This window comes from Corvus cornix, chromosome 8 (assembly GCF_000738735.6).
Source record: "Corvus cornix cornix isolate S_Up_H32 chromosome 8, ASM73873v5, whole genome shotgun sequence".
NCBI lineage: Eukaryota > Metazoa > Chordata > Aves > Passeriformes > Corvidae > Corvus > Corvus cornix.
The window spans coordinates 26,716,773-26,736,938 of NC_046338.1; the positions used below are offsets into that span (position 1 = coordinate 26,716,773).

At 42.6% G+C, this 20,166-nt stretch overlaps 1 protein-coding gene across 2 annotated transcripts in view; it reads left to right on the forward strand.

The window, feature by feature from the left end:
- The first annotated feature begins 867 nt into the window (after nt 1-867).
- The window catches only part of DHX9 (DExH-box helicase 9), a 29,543-nt gene continuing 10,244 nt past the window's right edge, over nt 868-20,166 (forward strand). The window contains exons 1-20 of one of the 2 annotated variants that reach the window (XM_039555627.1): nt 868-1,070; nt 3,633-3,773; nt 4,755-4,869; nt 5,104-5,216; nt 5,589-5,734; nt 9,042-9,088; nt 9,486-9,619; nt 10,274-10,363; nt 10,457-10,618; nt 11,936-12,013; nt 12,329-12,520; nt 13,137-13,278; nt 13,775-13,857; nt 15,007-15,163; nt 15,322-15,422; nt 16,023-16,236; nt 16,430-16,524; nt 16,672-16,745; nt 17,375-17,527; nt 18,903-19,063. In XM_039555627.1, the coding sequence (XP_039411561.1) occupies nt 960-1,070; nt 3,633-3,773; nt 4,755-4,869; nt 5,104-5,216; nt 5,589-5,734; nt 9,042-9,088; nt 9,486-9,619; nt 10,274-10,363; nt 10,457-10,618; nt 11,936-12,013; nt 12,329-12,520; nt 13,137-13,278; nt 13,775-13,857; nt 15,007-15,163; nt 15,322-15,422; nt 16,023-16,236; nt 16,430-16,524; nt 16,672-16,745; nt 17,375-17,527; nt 18,903-19,063 (2,509 nt within the window). In that variant the 5' untranslated portion in view covers nt 868-959. Of the gene's footprint in view, nt 1,071-3,632; nt 3,774-4,754; nt 4,870-5,103; nt 5,217-5,588; nt 5,735-7,708; nt 7,800-9,041; nt 9,089-9,485; nt 9,620-10,273; nt 10,364-10,456; nt 10,619-11,935; nt 12,014-12,328; nt 12,521-13,136; nt 13,279-13,774; nt 13,858-15,006; nt 15,164-15,321; nt 15,423-16,022; nt 16,237-16,429; nt 16,525-16,671; nt 16,746-17,374; nt 17,528-18,902; nt 19,064-20,166 lie in introns of those variants that run through there. The other variant, XM_010406375.2, reaches the window with a different exon arrangement.

Genomic DNA, 20,166 nt, shown 5'->3' on the forward strand with positions numbered 1-20,166 from the left:
AGAATTGTGATGGATGGCATCCAGAATTTCACTTTCAAAATTCTTCAGAGGTAAGGCCTCTCTCTCTTCTTGGATCTGGAAACAAAAGCCCAGGACATTTCCAAAATCTCCAAAAATCAGCCTCTTCTGCTCCACATCTATACTTTGCCTCACTTTATGCTTTTCCCTTACCCAAAGGAAAAACTGCCTAAGAACAGGTCATCGTTTGTATTTTTTCCTGGCACAGCACAACTCATCCCCGCATCCACCCCAGTGGAACACCCAGCACTTCTGAAAACATGGTGTGTATTTGTACTGAAATCCAGCCTTACACACTTTGTGTTACATTCAACCCCTCTGGAAAATAAAGAGCCTAGCGCAAGGATGACAAGTCACAGGAAGCACACTTACCCTCTGTAATTCCTGATCCCGCTCCAGACGGTACATGAAATCACTTTTCAGATCCATGCTTATTTGCTCCGGAGTGAGCTGGAAGTGTAAGACGTTATTTGGAGGCTTTTTGACCCCTCTTCTTATCTACATCGTAACTTCAGTATCAGATCAGTCACACCAACATCATGATCCCAAATATCCGTAAAGGATCGTTTCCTACATAACTCCCTGAAATCAGTTATGCCTCTGAGCTGTTTTATTTCATTCATTCCAGCGTATTAAACATTCATCTCCAAAGAAGTCTCTCAGAAAGACCGAAAACACTGAAGAAGAATGATTGTTTAAACACTTTGACTGCTTGAGAAACATACTCGATTCAGCAGGAAGCCAACAAGATGATGGTTTGGACAGGAGCGCGATCGCGGGGCGCTGGAGGGGAGGGATGGAGGGCAGAGGGAATGCGCCCGGCACCTCCTGGATGCCTCCCGGCCGCCGTTCGGCCGCGCGCAGGCGCTGCCGGGTGGTGCTGCCGCGGGCCCGGCGCCGGCTGGAGCGGAGGGTCCTGCTCCGGTGCCCCTGGCCCGGCCATGGGGGACGTGAAGAACTACCTGTACGCCTGGTGCGGCAGGAGGAGGGTGATGCCGGTCTACGAGATTCGCGCCGCCGGCGGCCGTGGCCGGCAGACCTTCCTCTGCGAGGTGCGGGCCTGCTCCATCGGGGGAGCGGGCTGGGCGCCCTGTGGGGGGCTGGGAGCCTTGAGGGGGACTTCGGGCTGTGCCGCGGGTCTGGGGACACAGAGGAGGACTGGGGTCCTCCGGGGCCCTGGACGGACCCTGGCGGGCTCTGAGCGTCTTGCCAGGGTTTGTCGGGGATCTGAGGGCCCTGAGTGGGTCTGGGGGCCTGCCGGGGGCCTGCCGGGGCCCTGCCGGGCGCCTGCCGGGGCCCTGCCGGGCGTGTGGGGGCTGTGCTGGGGGGCTTGGAGGCCGTGACGAGAGCATGGGCTGTGCCAGAGGGAACTTGGACCGTGCCGCGAGTCTTGGGTCACTGCCGGGAGGGACCTGGATCTCTGCCGGGGGTCTGAGGACCCTGTTAAAGGGAATGTGGGGCCCTGCCGGGGGTCTGAGGTTCGTGATGGGGTCTGGGCTGTGCCAGGGGTTTCGGGGTGCTGCTGAGGACCCTGCCGGGTCGGACCCGAGGCTCTGCCGCTGGGAACGTTGGATCGGTGCCGGGGGTCTGGGAGCAGGTCTGGCGGCTCTGTCAGAGGGAACCTGCTGCCCTGTTGGGGGTGCTGCCGGGGTCTTCTGCCAGAAGGAACCTGGGGTCCGCACCGGGGGTGTGGGGTCCTGTCCGCGGTCTGGGCCCTGCCCGGCCTGGGTGGGCGTCACTGGAAGCCGAGGGCTCAGGGAGGCCTGGGCTGCTTTGAGCCAGAGTGTCCTGGCTGCGCGTGCGCACTGTGAAATGAGTGAAAGGAGGGAAGAAGCCGGAACGATGTTCTTACAGGAAAAACGGGTCGGTTTATTTACGGGTGGTGTGTGTCTCTGCATCGTGTGTGACCTTTCTTGCAGTTAAAATAGTTGTTGAGGGGTGCTGTATGTCACCTCTGCCAAGAGCTCTGGCCCACTCTTGAACTTCAGATGAATGTATTAAAGAATTCTTGTTTGAATGGTTGCTACTCTGCACTGCTCTAATACTCCTTTACTCCTTTCTCTAGATATTGGGGATGTGGGAGCTGTGAATTCAGGTTGGCTCTGACAAGTAGCTGGCACTAAGTGTGAGGCCAGGTGCAGAACAGATCAGTTCATGAGTGATGCCATGGATCTGTGTCGCTGTAGTACCAAGACGGCGCAAAGAATGACACGGATTCAGGATCAGATTCAAAGGCCAGAAAATGGCTATATTTAATTATATAATTCAGCTTATATAGCTTTGTTCGCAAGGGTTGCATAAAACCATTGGATGCTTGACCATCTGCCTCCCAGAGGGATTGGCTGAATGGCATAACATCCCTTTCCAAAATATTTTTCCCAGTGTGGAAAACAGAGTCACAAACAGCCTGCACCTGTGAGATAGTTTACAGAAACTCAAATGGTTTTCCTAGCTGGTTAGTGTGAGAAGGGAGACTTTCACAGGCGGCTGTAAAAATAGGAAAATTGCTCTGCCACCTCTCTTAGCATCTACAGATCTGCGTCTTAAATTTGTCATTTTACCCTTCTCTTCCCTGTTTGTCTTCCATGTCAGTAAGAAAACTAAGAAACACAGTGGCATTAAAGCAGTTTTCAAGGTATTATAACTGGTTGAGCAATACTAGGATGGAATGGTTGTATGAATAGATATATTCACAGAATCATGGTTTGGGCTGGAAGGGACCTTAAAGCTCATCCAGTTCCACCCCCTGCCATGGATACCTTCCACTATCCCAGCTTGCTCCAAGCCCCATCCAACCTGGCCTTGGACACTTCCAGGGATCCAGGGGCAGCCACAGCTTCTCTGGGCAATCTGTGCCAGGGCTTCCCCACCCTCACAGGGAACGATTTCTTCCTAATATCCCATCTAACCCTGCCCTCTGTCAGTGTGAAGCCACTCCCCCCTGTTCTGTCACTCCATGCTTTTTGTAAAAAGTCACACTATACATATATATTGTATATTATACAAGTAGTGTTGTACTCGTTTTATATGTTGATGCCCCATGATTATCCATGGAGGCTTAACAGGTGAAAGGATCAGTCTCATTGAAGCATCTCTCTCACTGATTTTTGCAGCTTGGTAGGATGGCTGTGAATCCAGTATGGTTACTGTATGGTTCGAGGTACCATTGTCCAGGGCGTAGAATTGCTGTGCTAAAGTAAAAAAAAATCAGAAATAAATCACATCTATGTTGCAAGAGCATGGAGCTATGGCTGAGTGGACCCAAGTCACTCCTGTCCTTGTTATCCAAGGGTTTGGTATTTAAGTTGAGGAAAGTGATCTTGGGCAGAGTTTGCTGCTGTGTGTTGCCAGGTTCCCTTCCTACATTGATTTTTCTTCTTCCACGAGGTTTTGGGAAGCACTTGTGCTCTGAGGGCAGAAGTTCTCAGAATGTGGGGGTTTGCTTTTCAATACCTACAGAAATATGTAGCTATATATAATGATATGTAACAATATTTAGTAATATTATTTCTCCTGTACTTAGCAGCAGCCAGGATTTGGTGTTCCAGTTGGTGTTGCTGGTCTCCAAACCCCTTTCAGCTGCACATGCCAGAGCTGTGTGTTGTTCCTTGCAGGTCCGAGTGGAAGGCTTCAACTATGTCGGCATGGGCAACTCTACCAACAAGAAGGATGCGCAGAGCAACGCTGCCCGAGACTTCATCAACTACTTAGTGCGGGTGAATGAAATGAAGAAGGATGAAATTCCTGCTTTTGGAGTAAGTTGCTCTTTCTCCTTTCCAAAGACTACTCTGTCATTGTGGTGCCATGCTCTTGATTGTGTTTCATCCCTGGAGTTCAGTCTGGTGCCCCTGTGCAGTGATGAATGTGAGGGACTTCTTGCACTGCTGGAAGGCTGAGGCCCATACAGAATATCATGGACTCATGGAATCATTTAGGTTGGAAAAGACCTTTGAGATTATCAAGCCCAACCGAATGTTGTAGGATGATCTGGGAAATACAGCTGTGTGTTGGGCTGCAAAGCTGATGAGGCTGGAAAGAATTCAGTCCCTGTGAGGTGCAGTCTGGCTTTAAAAGTGCTGAGTACTCACACCTGACACTGTAAAGTTTTAGAGCCATGTTATAATACATATAAAATATATATAATCCTGTGTGCTTTAAAAGAAAAACAACAAAAACAAACCCAAAAATAATAATCACAGGTATATCAAACCAGACATTGAAAATCTGGCATTTTCAAAACCATAATTGCTTCAGCTGTGTAACAGGATCACTGCTTTTTATGATGTTTTGTGAACACTCAGCAGTGACTATCACTTAAAGGCTGAGGAAGAGGAGGTTAACTCTGTCATTACAGCAAGTTTAGTGAGAAAGTAAATACAGCATGAAGTTATGTGTTAACCTGTTGAGAGGGAAGAATCTTCTTCTAGTGCTCCATTAAGGATATATGAATTTTCTCAGTGGAAGCAGCCTCCCTGCCTTATCAGCCTAGGTGAAACCCAATGGGAACAGGACTGCTATTTTGGTTTTGCTGTGCCAGTCAGTTTCATGGCAGTTCAGTGTCTGAATATTCACAGTTGTGTTACTATTGGGGTTGCTGCTGGGTAGTAACTATTGCCTATTTACTGGGGATAACTGTTGCCTGAGGTCTTTAAACTGCTTGAATAGTTCCTAGCTAAATAGTAAAATGACCTATTATGTACTGATGTGCTGAGGTTTTCCTTCATTTCCTTCCCTAGCCAGCAGCAGGTGATATCCCCACTGGAGGACAGGAAGCAGCTAGAGATGTCACTGGTTCCAGTTCAGCTTCGGGGGGACCCCTTCCTCCACATTTGCTTTTAAAAAGTGAAGTAGGTAAGACTGAAAACTGTAATTTCTGTGTATCTGAATGTGTTTTGGTGGTGATTTCTCCCCCAAATTGCATCACTCTGCAGACAGGACACTGAAGTCATAGTTTTGAGGCAGCAGTGTGGATGACTGCATGAGATCTGAAGGTCATGGCCTGTCAAAATGGCCAGACAATGCCTCTCTGCTGCTAAGAACATGTTTTGGGGAGTTATTTTGTGGGTTTTTTTTTCTGTGTGGTAGGCAACAGACCAGGTGCAGCACCTGGAAACTGTGGCAGTCATGGAGCTCAGTGGGATCGGGGTGCAAACTTGCAAGATTATTATTCAAGGAAAGAGGAGCAAGAAGTGCAGGAGGTAAGTCATGCAGTGGAATTCTCCTTTAGTTCTTAAATAGGTATCTTTTGTTCCCTTTAATTTGTTATTTGCATTTATAACCAAGCTTGCAGTTTTCTTTTGATATTTTGCTGTTAGTTTAAGCTGCAGATTTACTTGTTGACTTTTAATAAAGGTAATTTGTTTAAGCTAGGAACAAATAAATTGCGCTGGATAGTCTGAACATCCAGGACTCTGTACAGACATTTTATTCTGAAAATAAGGAATTACTGAGGACTTTTTAGCATTTTCTGTGATGTCCTAATTATTTTATAGCATGTAGGTGTGTTACTTTAAAGACTTGTAATAATCTTTAAACTGGTAAATGATACTCTTTTTTTTTTTCCATATTAGACCTCAGAGTCAGAAGTGGACTTAAATGCCGATCTTCATGGGGGTTGGACCTTGGAAAATGCCAAGGCACGTCTGAACCAGTTTTTCCAAAAGGAGAAGATCCAGGAAGAATATAAATACATTGAAATGGGGCCTGATCACAACAGGTTTGGTAGTTTTAGTCACCATCTATGTCTGAAGGGTTCAAAATATTTTTGGTGACAGTGGCTCTTCACACTTACTTGCCGTGCTCCATAAAGCCATAGTGTTCTTTCCCAGGACCAAAAACATCCCTAAATATTGATATGGGGGTGAGGAGTCTCAGTGCCAAGATCTGAGGGACTGAAGAGATTTCTAAGAAATTCTGGATATGCAGCTTTTAAACTGATTTCTGTCCTCTAGTCCTCTAGCTGGGGTGTTAGTTTGAATGAAAAGAGAGCTCAAGTGTTTGTGGTAATTGTTCTGTGACTGTTGTTGCCTTTGTGCATTTTAAGTAAATCTTAAATTTGCTTATGTAGCAACGTGCTTTAAGGACATTTTATTTCTCTTTTTTATTATATTATATATATGTTATTATATTATATATATTTATTATAACTAACTTTTTTGGCAATGGAATCATCTTTTGAAAAAAACAGTTCGGCAGAATCTTCCCAAAGGAGTTCTGAGAGTCTTAAGTTTCAGTTAAGACCAGCTGGATATCACTCTTTTTTGACTTTTAGCCATTCCACCAGAAGCATGTGTTTCTCCCAAATGAAAGTAGCTCATAACAGATTGTCCATAAAGAATTGATTGTTTTTATTATTTTATCCCTATTAGGAACAGTATTTACAAATCATCCAGATGTTAGGACATTGAATTATTTCTGGTAAAATATAATGATGTTTTGTGGCCGGACACAATGGTGTGCTGCTGCTGCTGGATTCTCCTGGCTGGGTTTGGGGTTGGGCATTTTTGTGTTATATAAACTTGTGTTCTATGAAAGTTAATATTTTTAGAAAGACAAGAGAATTTTCTTATTACAGCCTTTCATGAGAGTCTCTCTTGCAGGACTTATGGTATTCTTTTGTTATTGAGTCTTCCAGTCATTTGGAACATCTAAAAGATGTGTATTGGTGCAGAAAGTTGTAAATTCTCATTTAAAACCTGTCTTCAAGTCACTTCATCTCAATTTATGTCTCTCAGGCAAGGCCATTTCCTTCACTTAAGTGAGTGACATAAAAAGTTAGTTTGTACAGTACTAGCAATTTAAATTATGCTTGTTGCAGGTGTAGCTTCTGAACATTTCTTTTATCTTGTAGCTTAGGGAATATTTGTGTAGCTCATTTTTGTTACACCTGCTGCAGCATTAAACCCTATGTATTTAAATTTATCTAGTCTTGAGCAGAAGGAAATGATACAGATGACAGTATGTTTCTCAGCCTGGTTATTGTTCTTCTGGAGTGCATTTCAGAGTTTCCTATATACTCTTTGTTCAGGGAAGCTTGTGTGGATTGCCCTGGATGGAATGGCAGAATGGGCTATTCACTACCAGCTGCAACAGATCAAATAGGCATGAAACAATCCTAATGTGTTGTAGGGCTCACTGAGGGACTGTTGGGAGACTGTTTGATTTAATCCTTTTGGAGTGTGTAACAGGAGAGGGACATAATATAGTTTAGGTTGTTGGGTTTTTTTAAAGAAATACCGGTTTTATGAATCTTGCCAATCTGTTTTGGGGTTTTTTTGAGGTAATGATCAGAGATATAGGTTATAACAGATATGTTAGCCATGCTCTCAGAGGTTTGTGGTCAATTAATCATACTCATGGTCTAAGAACTTAGTAATAGCTGGAAAATTTTAATTTGGAAACTTTAATTAGACATTTAATTAATTTAATTATATATTGTAAATATAAAGATGGCTCTCCTAAAACACAAAGCATGAGCTCATATTAAGGGATGGGATGTGGCTTTTCTGTTTTGGGATGCCTGTGCCTCCTGTTCCTGCTGAAGAGTGGCACCAAAGACCTGTGCCTGCTCACACATGGGCTGCTGAGGCTGGACTAGGGAATCATGGGATTCTGTTGCAAACTGATTTCTGGTGTTGCTGTTCTCCCCTCAGGTGGTGGAGAATGAGATTGAATGCTGACTGTAGGCCTGGCTGAGAAACACACTGTCATCGGTGTCTTAGGTGGCTGTTGTGTCCCTGAGAGCCAGTGGCCTTTGACCCCTGAAGCCACTGTGCCTGAAGGTCAGTTTACTGGTAGCACAGGAAGGAGGTCTAACCTGAAATTTAAGTCACTCCTTTAACCTTTTTTATTGTTTGTTTGCAGCAAAAAATGAAGGACACAGCCTCCTGTGCAAGGCACAGCCTCCTGCTGTGCAAATGCCAAGGCCTAGTTTCCAAAGAGGATCTCAGTCCAATAAACTCCAGTCATGCGCCTTGAGTCACATTTGCCGCTTTAAATCCTGTCTTACAAGAACTTGGCTTGAATATTTCATGTGGCAAATACAGGCTTAGGTTTGGGATTCTTAAAAACATGGATCGTGATTTCTGTCCTCCTCCATTGAGGATTTTCTTTTTAAGCCTGAATTCTCTGGGAGAGTGGTGAGGGCCTAGAACAGGTTGCCCAGAGCATCTGTGGGTGCCCCATCCCTGGAAGTGTCCAAGGCCAGGTTGGACGAGGCTTGGAGCAAGCTGGGATAGTGGAAGGTGTTCCTGCCCCTGGCAGGGGATTGGAATGAGATGGTCTTTAAGATCCCTTCCAACCCAAACCATTCCATGATCCTATGATTCTGTGATTAATATGCCAGTTAACCTTTAACTGAACTGGTTACGTATCTACTAAGTAAATTGTTGGGTTTGCTACCAGAGTTACCCTTGAGTAACTCTCTAACTCTGTTACTCAAGTTCTGCTGTTTCCAGAGAATGGCATAAGGGAATGGAAATTCCTGCGAATTCAAATACTCTGTCTCCTGTTCAGATAAGTTCAATGTTTTTGACTAAGTGACCTGGTTTGGTTTTGTTTATGCTCTGAGCTGATCAAATGTGTGGCAAAAAGCAGAGTAACTGTATTAAGTGTTGCATCTAGTCATTAAAACACAGGCTGTTAGTGGGTTACATTAGTGTTATACCAATACTAATGTGGGATACAGTTAATGGTACATTGGGATGCATATTAATGTTGCATCAACATCCCACATGCTTTATAACTGTTGCCTTAAACTTGGACAGCTCAGAGCATATTTCCTAATAATGTGGCTTTAAATTTCAGTGCTGAACAGTGGCATATTCAGGAGTCTTCTTATCAAATCATCTGGTTCTGTTGATGGCAGGTCTGTTACCTACTAACTTGGGGTTAAAGGGACTAAAAGCAGTGAGAGTTTCTGACTGAGGACAGAGATCTTTGCCTAGAAATATTGGAAAGAGTAAATATTTTTGCAGTGTCAGCTATTGGTAATTGTACCTTTGTGTTCTTTCTTTCTCTTGCAGGAGCTTTAATGCAGAAATGAACATTTATGTGAAGCAGCTGGGCAGAAGTAAGTTTATTTTTTAACTTTGCAAGAGATGGGTGTTGGTATAGAGGAACATGTGTGGGTACAGAGTTTGTTATAGTTATGTGTTGGAGCCACTTCCAGAGGTAAAGGGTAATTTGTTTGATGTTGCTGGATGTTATTGGATAATCATACTTCCTTAGGCACTGAATGCAGAAAAACTTCAAGGGACTTAGCAGTAAAGTAACATCACACAGCCAGTGTTAGCTGGCCAGTGGAGGGACCTAGTTGGATTTTATGGTGGAATTCTGGATTTATCAAGATTTGAGACTGTCCATGAAACCTGGTCTAAGTGTACAGTCAGAGAGCCCAGTTCAGAGTAGTGTCTTCTGTGGAAGCTGCTTGACTCCGCTGCTACAGCTCTGACCTCTGTGTGCTGCAGGGATTTTCAGTCGCGAGCACGGATCAAACAAAAAGCTGGCAGCACAGTCCTGTGCCCTTTCCCTGGTCAGACAGCTCTACCACCTTGGTATCATTGAGCCTTACTCTGGGCAGACGAAGAAGAAAGGAGAATTGGTGAGTTTGGCAGGAGGGACAGGAATTATTGCTTTCATTTCATAACACAGAAGCACTCTCATAAGCAGGAGTGAGTTAAAAGTTTGCTCTCCATATTTAACATCTTGTAAGTTATTAAAAATTTTTATTCTTTAGCAACTGTTTCTGTTCTGGCCAGTGATTTGCATCAGAAATATAGCTTCATGTGTATGTGATTGGAGCAGTAACCAATTTTACATTCTATTAAATGAAATAGGATTTGTAACAAATGCTATTTTCTGTATATTTTTTCTACAAGCTTGAATATTTCTGTTTATGACTGTTTGGATTAATTCTCTGTCACATGAGCATTTTCTGCCAATTCAAATATATATACATATAGATATATATATATGTATATATATATATACATACCAAGGAATATATGTTATTCAGTTGTTATTTGGTTGCAAGTTTGGGAATGTGTTAAACTCAAGTATTTAAAAATAGCCTGCAAATTCTTATTCAATGAAAAGTTGGCAAAACATTTCAAGAATGTGAATTTTGAACTGATGATACTCTTTGGCCTTGTTTCATGAGGAGGTGTTTGATGGTTCAGCTCTAATAGCCCACAGTTCTGGATTCCAGTGCCTGTTTTTTGTGTATATTGATGGGTAGTTTTTAAATATTTCCTAGTTGGAACCCTATGAGGTGTTGTTGTCTTCTGACTTAGAAAATCATCTGCAAAAGACTATACAGGAACTGTCCCTGGAGATTGTGCCTTTGGTGAGTATGTGGTTCAATACTCCAGTATGGAACATCACACCTGCTCGTTTTATCATTTATCTGTCTTTGCCCACTCTGCTTTTGGATTTACAGCCTGAAGATCCCAGTGATCCAGTTCTGATCAATGTTGGAAAGTTGGCCCATTTTGAACCATCGCAGAGACAAAGTCATATGGGAGTTGTTCCCTGGTCACCACCTCATTCCAACTGGAACCCTTGGACTGGCTGCAATATTGATGACGGTCCTCTGGCAAATGTAAGACAGCTTAAAAAATGGACCTGTTGCTTGATTTCCCCATGCTTCCAGAACTTCTAATGCTTCTCCCTGACCAGGATTTAAAGTATGAGCTATTTCAAAGGAGAGGACAGTCCACTGATAAAATTTCTTCCTTTCTTGATCTGGAGGCAGAGAGTTCTTTGTGTTTACTTCATGTTTTATCAGGTCTTGAGCAGCAGTGTTTTGAGTGTCCCAATTCTCTGCTTTGTTTCACCTTTTGCCTGCTATTGTGCAGCCCATACAAAATTTGTAATTGAAATTACAAGGTAAGTTCACAGCCATGTCATTTATAATCCTCTGGCTTCTCTTTCCCATACTTCCATGCTCAGACTCTTATTCTGGGAGGAGAAACTGCTCCAAGCCAGTGCCACTACACAAGCAACCAACTTTTCTTACTTTTTGTCATTTCTAGTCTCGTTCAGCACAGAACGAATTCAAAGCAACAATGTGGCATGATAGAATGAAGAAGGGAAAGAATTACTGGTTTGCCAAGTTCAGAGGGTAGTTTGGTCTGACTGGTATAACCTGGTCAGAATTAGGGCAGGAGCTTGATTCTCCTATAAGAGCCAGATTGCTTATGGCCAAAATAATAATTTAATACTTTTTCTACTGGAGTTTTTTCCATAAGTTACATTAAATTAGTATTGATTGTTATATATTGTTTTTTTAAAATATATGGAACTATGTAAATTTAGCTCTTGCTGCACAAAACACATAACCAATGTGGACATTGCAAATTAAGCTGGCTTCAAATCTCTTCAGGATTCACCCGTGCTAGTTCTAACTGGAACAGCTGACTTACTTGCAGTAAAAACAACTGGCCAACTACCCTTTGGTAACAAATTTTCATTTCTTCAGAATTCCTTTGCAGTTGAAAAACAGGAGTTGCCTGATGAATTCTCTTCAAACTTTTCCCTTTTCAGCTGCAGTTTTAAGGGTAGGTTTGTGTTTACATTAGGTCGTTACTTATACTGAAAACTCCTGTCCGAACCATCATCTTGTTGGCTTCCTGCTGAATCGAGTATGTTTCTCAAGCAGTCAAAGTGTTTAAACAATCATTCTTCTTCAGTGTTTTCGGTCTTTCTGAGAGACTTCTTTGGAGATGAATGTTTAATACGCTGGAATGAATGAAATAAAACAGCTCAGAGGCATAACTGATTTCAGGGAGTTATGTAGGAAACGATCCTTTACGGATATTTGGGATCATGATGTTGGTGTGACTGATCTGATACTGAAGTTACGATGTAGATAAGAAGAGGGGTCAAAAAGCCTCCAAATAACGTCTTACACTTCCAGCTCACTCCGGAGCAAATAAGCATGGATCTGAAAAGTGATTTCATGTACCGTCTGGAGCGGGATCAGGAATTACAGAGGGTAAGTGTGCTTCCTGTGACTTGTCATCCTTGCGCTAGGCTCTTTATTTTCCAGAGGGGTTGAATGTAACACAAAGTGTGTAAGGCTGGATTTCAGTACAAATACACACCATGTTTTCAGAAGTGCTGGGTGTTCCACTGGGGTGGATGCGGGGATGAGTTGTGCTGTGCCAGGAAAAAATACAAACGATGACCTGTTCTTAGGCAGTTTTTCCTTTGGGTAAGGGAAAAGCATAAAGTGAGGCAAAGTATAGATGTGGAGCAGAAGAGGCTGATTTTTGGAGATTTTGGAAATGTCCTGGGCTTTTGTTTCCAGATCCAAGAAGAGAGAGAGGCCTTACCTCTGAAGAATTTTGAAAGTGAAATTCTGGATGCCATCCATCACAATTCTGTTGTTGTCATCCGTGGCGCCACTGGTTGTGGCAAAACCACCCAAGTGCCTCAGTACATACTGGATGAATACATCAGAACCAACCGAGCTGCTGAGTGCAACATAGTGGTGACACAGGTGAGGAATGCGTGGCCACTGCAGTTCTGTGCTGGATATGAGAAATCACCTGTTGGTTAGGGTAAAATCAGAGAACCATGGAATGGTTCTGGTTGGAAGGGATCTTAAAGCTCATCTCATTCTAACACCCTGCCATGGTCAGTAATGCCACCCACTAGGCCAGGTTGCTCCAAGCCCCATCCAAGCTGGCCTTGAAGGATTGAAGGATGTGTTGAGGACCATTATTATTATTGCAGGTCATGGTTCATAAAGATGTATCCTCAGCAATATAAGTAGGAGAAACCTCAGCATCATGTGCATTTTCATTTGGAGTATTACTCTTGCATGGACTTACAGTTTGGATAATCTGGCCTGAACCTTGCCCAGGTGAAAACTCTCAGACCAAAGAAATGATTTGGGAAATAGTAGCTGGTAGCTGCCATATATCCTTATATCCCTGCTTTGTGAAAAAACCCCCCTTTGCTGTTACAATATTAGTGTTTAACGATTACTTTGTAAAGAAATCTTACGACAGGGCACCTGTAACATTTATAATTTCCTTTATTGCTTCCAGTGGTCTTGTGATAAACTTCTAAAACCTTCTCATTAATTTAGAGAAAACTTTTCCACCCTTCAGCCCCGGCGGATCAGCGCAGTTTCCGTAGCAGAGCGTGTATCCTATGAGAGGGGGGAAGAGCCGGGGCAGAGCTGTGGGTACAGCGTGCGGTTCGAATCTGTGCTCCCTCGGCCACACGCCAGCATCATGTTCTGCACTGTAGGTCTGTATTGCTTCCATATGTTTGGAGCTTATCATGACTTTGAACTCTTGAGTTAGCAGCAAAAGCGGGAATGTGGTCAAATTAAAATTTTTATAAAGTCTGCTCAGAAGTTTGAAAGGGTCTTTTTGGATAAAAGTTTGCTGACATGCCGTTGTGCAAAGAAAAATTAAGATTTAAGATTTTTGTTCAGAAGTCTGATAATACAGGTCTGATAGCACACAGAAATAATCCCATGAAGAGATAAAATTGCCATATATTAATTGTCCTTAAAAGACAGAAAGGGAAGCAGCACTGGCTGGGAAAGATGGAAGAGTCTTTCTTGTGGTAATGCTTTGTGGCCTTGTCACTTGTACAAAGGAAAGCATGGCAATTAGAGATGGGATTAGAAAAGGGGCTGGGCAGCCTGCACACTTCCTGATTTTTAAACCAGGGGCTTAACCAGGGAGGGGAAAGGTTGAACTGTTACGTGAACATTTACCTGCTGTCTCTGGTTTAGGTGTTCTTCTGAGAAAGGTGGAGACTGGGATCCGTGGCATTAGTCACGTTATTGTTGATGAGATCCATGAGAGAGACATTAATGTGAGTTAGCTGGTGATGACAGACCTAATCTCTCTATTCTTCTGTTCTGTTTAACTTCTGTATGTGTTTGTGTGTAGTAGCCAACATGCGAGAGGAAACTGTGTCTTACTAAGTGTCAGGTGTGTGAGTTTTCTTTCTTTCCTTTGATAAGATTTTTAGAACTCTCAGTTATTCCTTCCCTGATTAGCAGAGCAAGAACCTGTGCTTCCTTGCTGCCCTCTAACTATTTTCCTGTTAGGATCCCCTGTGTCCTGGTCATCTCTGGAACATGAAATACCACAGTACAAACACATCTTGTCCCAGTGGGGGAGCATGCTGAATGACGCTGTTATTTTAGAGTCCTGTTTCTACTGACACTGTTGTATTACTGGTGGTATTAATGGAACCAGCAGTCTTGATAGTGATACATTGAAATTCAGGGTTTACATGAAGTAAAATACAAGTTGATGATAGAATTAGGAGAGGTATTGGATATAATTTGAAATGGCAAACATTTTCTGTTCCCTTGAATATTTTCTGTTCCCTTGAATTTCAGCTTTGTCATACCAAGAATGAGAGAAACCGTGAAGTTCTGACATGTTGTTTAAGCTTGTTTGGACAGAATTTAGGGACTCATTTGAATAAAATTGCAACATACATTTTTCTGATGCATCTCTTCATCATGTATGTTAATGATGTAAAATACAAGTTTGGAAATTCTGAGTGAGATTGGAATTTTGTCTGTTAAGCTAAGGGCCTGCCTAGCTAATTGCATGGCAGAACTGAATAAATGTCATGTTTAAAGAGAACTACAAACTTCACACACACCTGCACTGAGTCTTTCCTATTTATTTTATAAATTATGGCTACTTTATATGTAAGCCAAGTTTAAAAAGACCTGGGGTTGTAATGTACTGTTAGGAAGGAAGCAAACTATTTTTGTAGAAAAGAAAACCCCTCCTTTACCCTGGAAAGCCTAAAAATCACTTATCCCAGGCATTGTAGTAGTTTCAAAATAAAGCACTGACAACTGTTTCTGGTTTTAGAACACTTTTGTGCTACTTGTTACTTTTCTTGCTCAGTAAATGTGTAATTCCTTCGGGTTTCTTGGGAAGATACTGCTTTTTATAGATAGGAAGTTAATGATGCTCTTACTCTCTTTCTATTCAGACTGATTTCCTTTTGGTGGTGCTGAGGGATGTCATTCAGGCGTATCCTGAAATCAGGGTTGTCCTCATGTCTGCCACCATCGATACCAGTATGTTTTGTGAATACTTCTTCAACTGTCCCATCATCGAGGTCTACGGGAGAACCTTTCCCGTCCAAGGTAAATCATTGGTTGCACCTCCAGTTTTATCAGTCTTGGCTTCATACTCTGAAACATCCTGATTTATATCAGGAGAGTCTTGAGAAATGGTGTGAAGTATTATGTTCCCTTGCACAGGCTTCTGGAAGTCAGTCCTGATCATCTGTCTGTCCTTGCAGATTATTTTCTGGAAGACTGTATTCAAATGACTCAATTTGTCCCTCCACCAAAGGAAAAGAAGAAGAAAGAGAAGGATGAAGAAAGTGGTGAAGATGACGATGTATGTTTGAACTTTAATATGAAAAATTAAACAAGTGCCATTTTTAGTACTCCAGCTTGAGTGTAATTCATTTGGCATTGTTGAAGTGAAACATCTCTAGCAGCTTTCCTATTTTTAATATCTGAGATTGCTGTTAACTTCAGCAGTGGAACTGAATTTTCTTCTTGCCCTTGTAAACTGAAGAATTTCTTTTTCATTGAAGCTAAGGTTCTCATGTTTTGTCAACCTACTTCTCTTTAAAGCTAAAACTGAAATGCTTTTGAAAGTGAAGATTGGTAACCTTGGAAGAAGAAATAGAGAAATATGAGCTTGGTGGTACCTTTTTAGGGTGAAAATTTAGATTCTCTCCCTTCTTGTCTTGCAGTTGATATTGTCAATGCTTACATACATTGTCAAGGAATTATCAGTTTTATTTCGATTGTAATTTGTAGGTTTGAAACTTTTGTTTAGGCCACTTAATTGAAATTTTTTTTAAGTCGCCATTTTTTCTTGAAAGGCATTTATCACATATATCATTTTCTTACTTGCCTGGCCAGCCAGTCTCTGTAGTTTGAGTAAATTAATTTATATGATTTTCTTTGTCGTGTTTTTCTTTTGTAGGCCAACTGCAACCTTATTTGCAGTGATGAATATGGCCCAGAAACAAAGCACTCCATGGCTCAGCTGAATGAGAGAGAAACTTCTTTTGAACTCATTGAGGCCCTGCTGATTTATATCAGGACTCTGAATGTCCCAGGAGCTGTCCTTGTTTTCTTGCCTGGCTGGAACTTAATCTATACAATGCAGAAGCATCTAGAAATGAACACACGCCTTGGTACAAGCAGCTGTTTTATTATATTTCATCTTTTCCCAAGGAAACTAATGACTGTGTGAAGATGGGAGTTGGATGAGTGGCTTAGGGAGCTAATTTGTTGAGAGAGTGAATGGCCAGAAATTTTTATGTTATGGAAAGAAGCAATGAGATTCACATAGTAGTAGTTACCAACCTTCTTGTATTCCTGTTGTAGGAGGCCACCAGTACAGGATTTTACCTTTGCATTCCCAGATTCCTCTGGAGGAGCAGCGTCGAGTGTTTGATCCTGTGCCTCCTGGAGTGACCAAAGTATGGAGCCTTCTCTGTGTGCTGTTCTGTTGGGCTTTTCGGGAATGTATTGCTCACTTTTTTTATAAATTCTGTAGTTTATCTTGCTGTGGATTGTTGGCTTTTTCAGACCCAGTAATGTCACTTTGCATTTCCTGGTTTTTATAGGTTATTTTATCTACCAGTATTGCTGAAACCAGCATTACCATCAATGATGTGGTCTTTGTTATCGACTCTTGCAAGTGAGTTCATGAAGCAGCTTTTTGTTTCATAAATCCTACCCTTGGGAATGCAAAAGAGGTTTTGGGAGTGCACAAAAGTGCTTTGTGTTCCCATGCTTCCCCAGCTGAGCTTGAGGACTCCTAACTCCCTCAGGACAAATTAGTATTGTCTTTAGCTGGTCAGCACAGTGACAAACCATGCTGGCATCTCAGGGGATTGAGTTGGTCATGCTGGTACTATTCATGTGGGGTGTCACTGGGTCTCCACACCAATTTGATAGATGTCATCTGCCAAAGGAGTTTTACAAACCCTCAGTGTCTGGCTGATGGAAGAGAGGAAGACTTATGTAGTCTGTTACAGTTCCTGCCTTGCTGTGCCTGCTCTCAGAAAACTACACACAGAGGGCTCATGAATTCATGAGAATTTTAAGCTTTTTGGACAGTTGTGAGTACATCATTCTGTGCAATAGTTTGGGGCACTGCTTTAGAAGGAGTGTGATGCTTTAGTTTCCATAACGATGCCTGACTAGCCAAAGCTCAGAGGTGGTTGGCTTCTTAAAAGCAGTGTGGCTGCAAGCCATAAAATAGGAAATGATTTGGTAGGGCTTAAGAAGGATGTTTGATCTTTAGTGGTGTTTTTCTTGTAACAGGCAAAAAGTGAAGCTGTTCACTGCTCACAACAACATGACAAACTATGCCACGGTCTGGGCATCAAAAACCAATTTGGAGCAGCGGAAAGGCAGAGCTGGACGCGTGCGAGCTGGGTTCTGTTTCCATTTGTGCAGCAGAGCTCGCTTTGAGAGGTGAGGCTGTGGTCTCCAGAAATAAAGTACCCTCAGGGAATTCTCCCAGAACTGTTGGGTGCTGCTTCTGGTTATACTGGGGAAATCGTTGTAGAAAGCACAGAGAGGAGATGGATGATGTTGGTTCACACTGAAATATCTCTGTTCTTTGGCTTAAAAAAAATGTACACATGTTTTTACACATAGTATGAGGTGGATAAATAGTTCATGATTTTAGTGTCACTGCAACCTACCGAACCTCTCAAGAGGAGAACAATACTGCTTGGGAATTGAGGCAAGGCAGAAAAAAGCTTTGTAATGAGGATGAAGCTCTAGTCTGCCTTCAGACATTGGGGGCACGTCATTGCCATGTAACAAGGCCATTTTGTCATGAAAGTGGTAAAAAGCAGGGACGGCAGATGTTACTTTCTTCTCCATCCCCATTCCATGGACAGGAAGCCCCCTCCTGCTGCTCTAGTACCTTCCCTGCTGCTGAAACTTGACCTCTCTGCCAGACTGTTTTTCCATTACTAGAGCCATGGAAGTCTCTTTGCTGGTTGGAGAAGGCAACACAGCTGTTAGTTACAATCTGATCTCTCTCCTGGAAGTTTCAGTGCCCCTTTCTCTGGCTGTTACAGCATAGCTGTGTTTTGATGTTCAACTTTCTGTTACCTCTTGAAAGCATCAGTTGATCAAAAACTCTCCTTGAATTCTTCGAATTTATTTAGATCTGCTGTTGAGTACAGTGCAATGATTTTAATTAACAATTTTGGCAGTGAACTGATTTTAGGCTACTGAAGTAATCATGGTTTTAAGATTACCTTCCTTCAGAGAATATAAACCCAAAATACACAAGTTCCTTGGTACTTAGGAAAGAGTGTTTGTGGACTTGTACAGATAGTTTTTTGAGAGAAATAATCTAAATCTGGTGCCAGCTGAATCAAGGTATCTGTTCAAGGTGTTTTGAAACCTTTTCTAGCTGCACCAGAAAAGTGCTTGTACATAGGGCAGGCTGAAAGCAGGTTGTCTCTCAGGAGTGTAAGAGCTTCCTTAGCAGAGTAGGAAAGGATTGTAAAGGACAAATGTGGGGCTGGACTCAGCCATGCTGGGAACTGTGCTCCAGCCCTTCAGGTTCTCTGTGGTCAGCTCATGCTAGAACCCACAGCGGGCAGTGGAGATGTGAGGGCTCCTCCCCCTGTGCATTCCCAGCGTAAATTTACCCCAAAGGAGAAGTACAGAATTTTGTGATAGAAGAGCTGAAGTTCCAGGAGCTGATGGGCAGGCTCAGAGACAGAGTTTGCTTTGGAGGGCAGTGGTTTCTGCTGGTGGAATGACCCCTCATGGTGATCAAAGCCTGTGTTCAGAGAAATGGGACTTTGTTCTCTTCTCATTCCAGGCTTCAGACTCACATGACGCCTGAAATGTTTCGAACACCACTTCATGAAATTGCTTTGAGCATCAAACTGCTCCGGCTGGGAGGGATTGGGCAGTTTTTGGCCAAAGCCATTGAGCCACCCCCTCTGGATGCTGTGATTGAAGCGGAACGCATGCTGAGAGGTATCCTCATGTGCCCACGGGGCTGTGTGGTAATCCTGGGCTAGTGGAACTGGCACCAAGCGGTTTTCCATGTACATGATCTCTAACAAATGGCTGTACCACCTCTGGGTGTATTGGTGGAGCAGCATATTCTGGCTGACACAGCAACATGGAGGCGTATGGATGTCAGTGGCTTGTGCAGCTGAAGAAATACTTGAATTCCCAGCCAAGTGTCATTCCTTTAAGAAACTTGAGCCTTCAAACTTGAAGCTTATTTTGTTGTTTTACCAGTAACTTATGTTAGCTTCCAGCTTCCTGTTTTCCAGCTGTGGCACTGCTGTGTTTGACATAGACTCAGTCCAGTGCTTGAGGCATTCACAAAGCTTCTCTAAAAGTACTGAAAAACAGAGGTTGGTAGTTTATTAAATAATTACTGCTTTGTACAGTTTGCTGACCCAATATCTCTGACTTTGTCAAGTAATTAAATCTCCAGTTTATGAATCTGCATGAAAAACAGAAGAAACTGAGATATGGGTTGTTGTCTCCCCACTTTCTTCAAGGAACTAACTAGAATATGAATAAAATAGAGCAGGGAAAAACTCTAAATTTATGCTTTAGTTGTAAAGCATAAATGTGACCTCAAACCTCAGCACACTTTGTAAATGTCACTAAATATGCACTTCCTACAATTTTTAACAACTGAAATATCTGTTTGATGTTGATTTTATGGAAAAAATTGTGTACTGAGTCTATGTTGCTTGTATACAGGAGGGAGACCTGTAATGAGAATGAAAAAACATAGCTGGGGATATGTAGTCAGGTTTAATGACTTTCTGTTCTGAAAATTATTAGTACTTTTCATATTATGCAGCTCAGAATTGCAGAGCCAGGGGAAAAATCAAACATTTTCAGCTCTAACACCAAATAGCTGTTTCTGCAGGTACCTCCCCTTCCTGATGACCTGTGATTTTTCAGTGCAGGTACACTGCTAGTATGTTCTAAAGAAGGTGGAACATGTTATTCTTCGAAGTATTCTTTAGGCTTTTGGGTTCAGTAGATACCAGGAAAAATTGATTTGATGGTGGCTAAGGAGTCCTTTTTGTGTTTCCTTTCCCATTTAATTG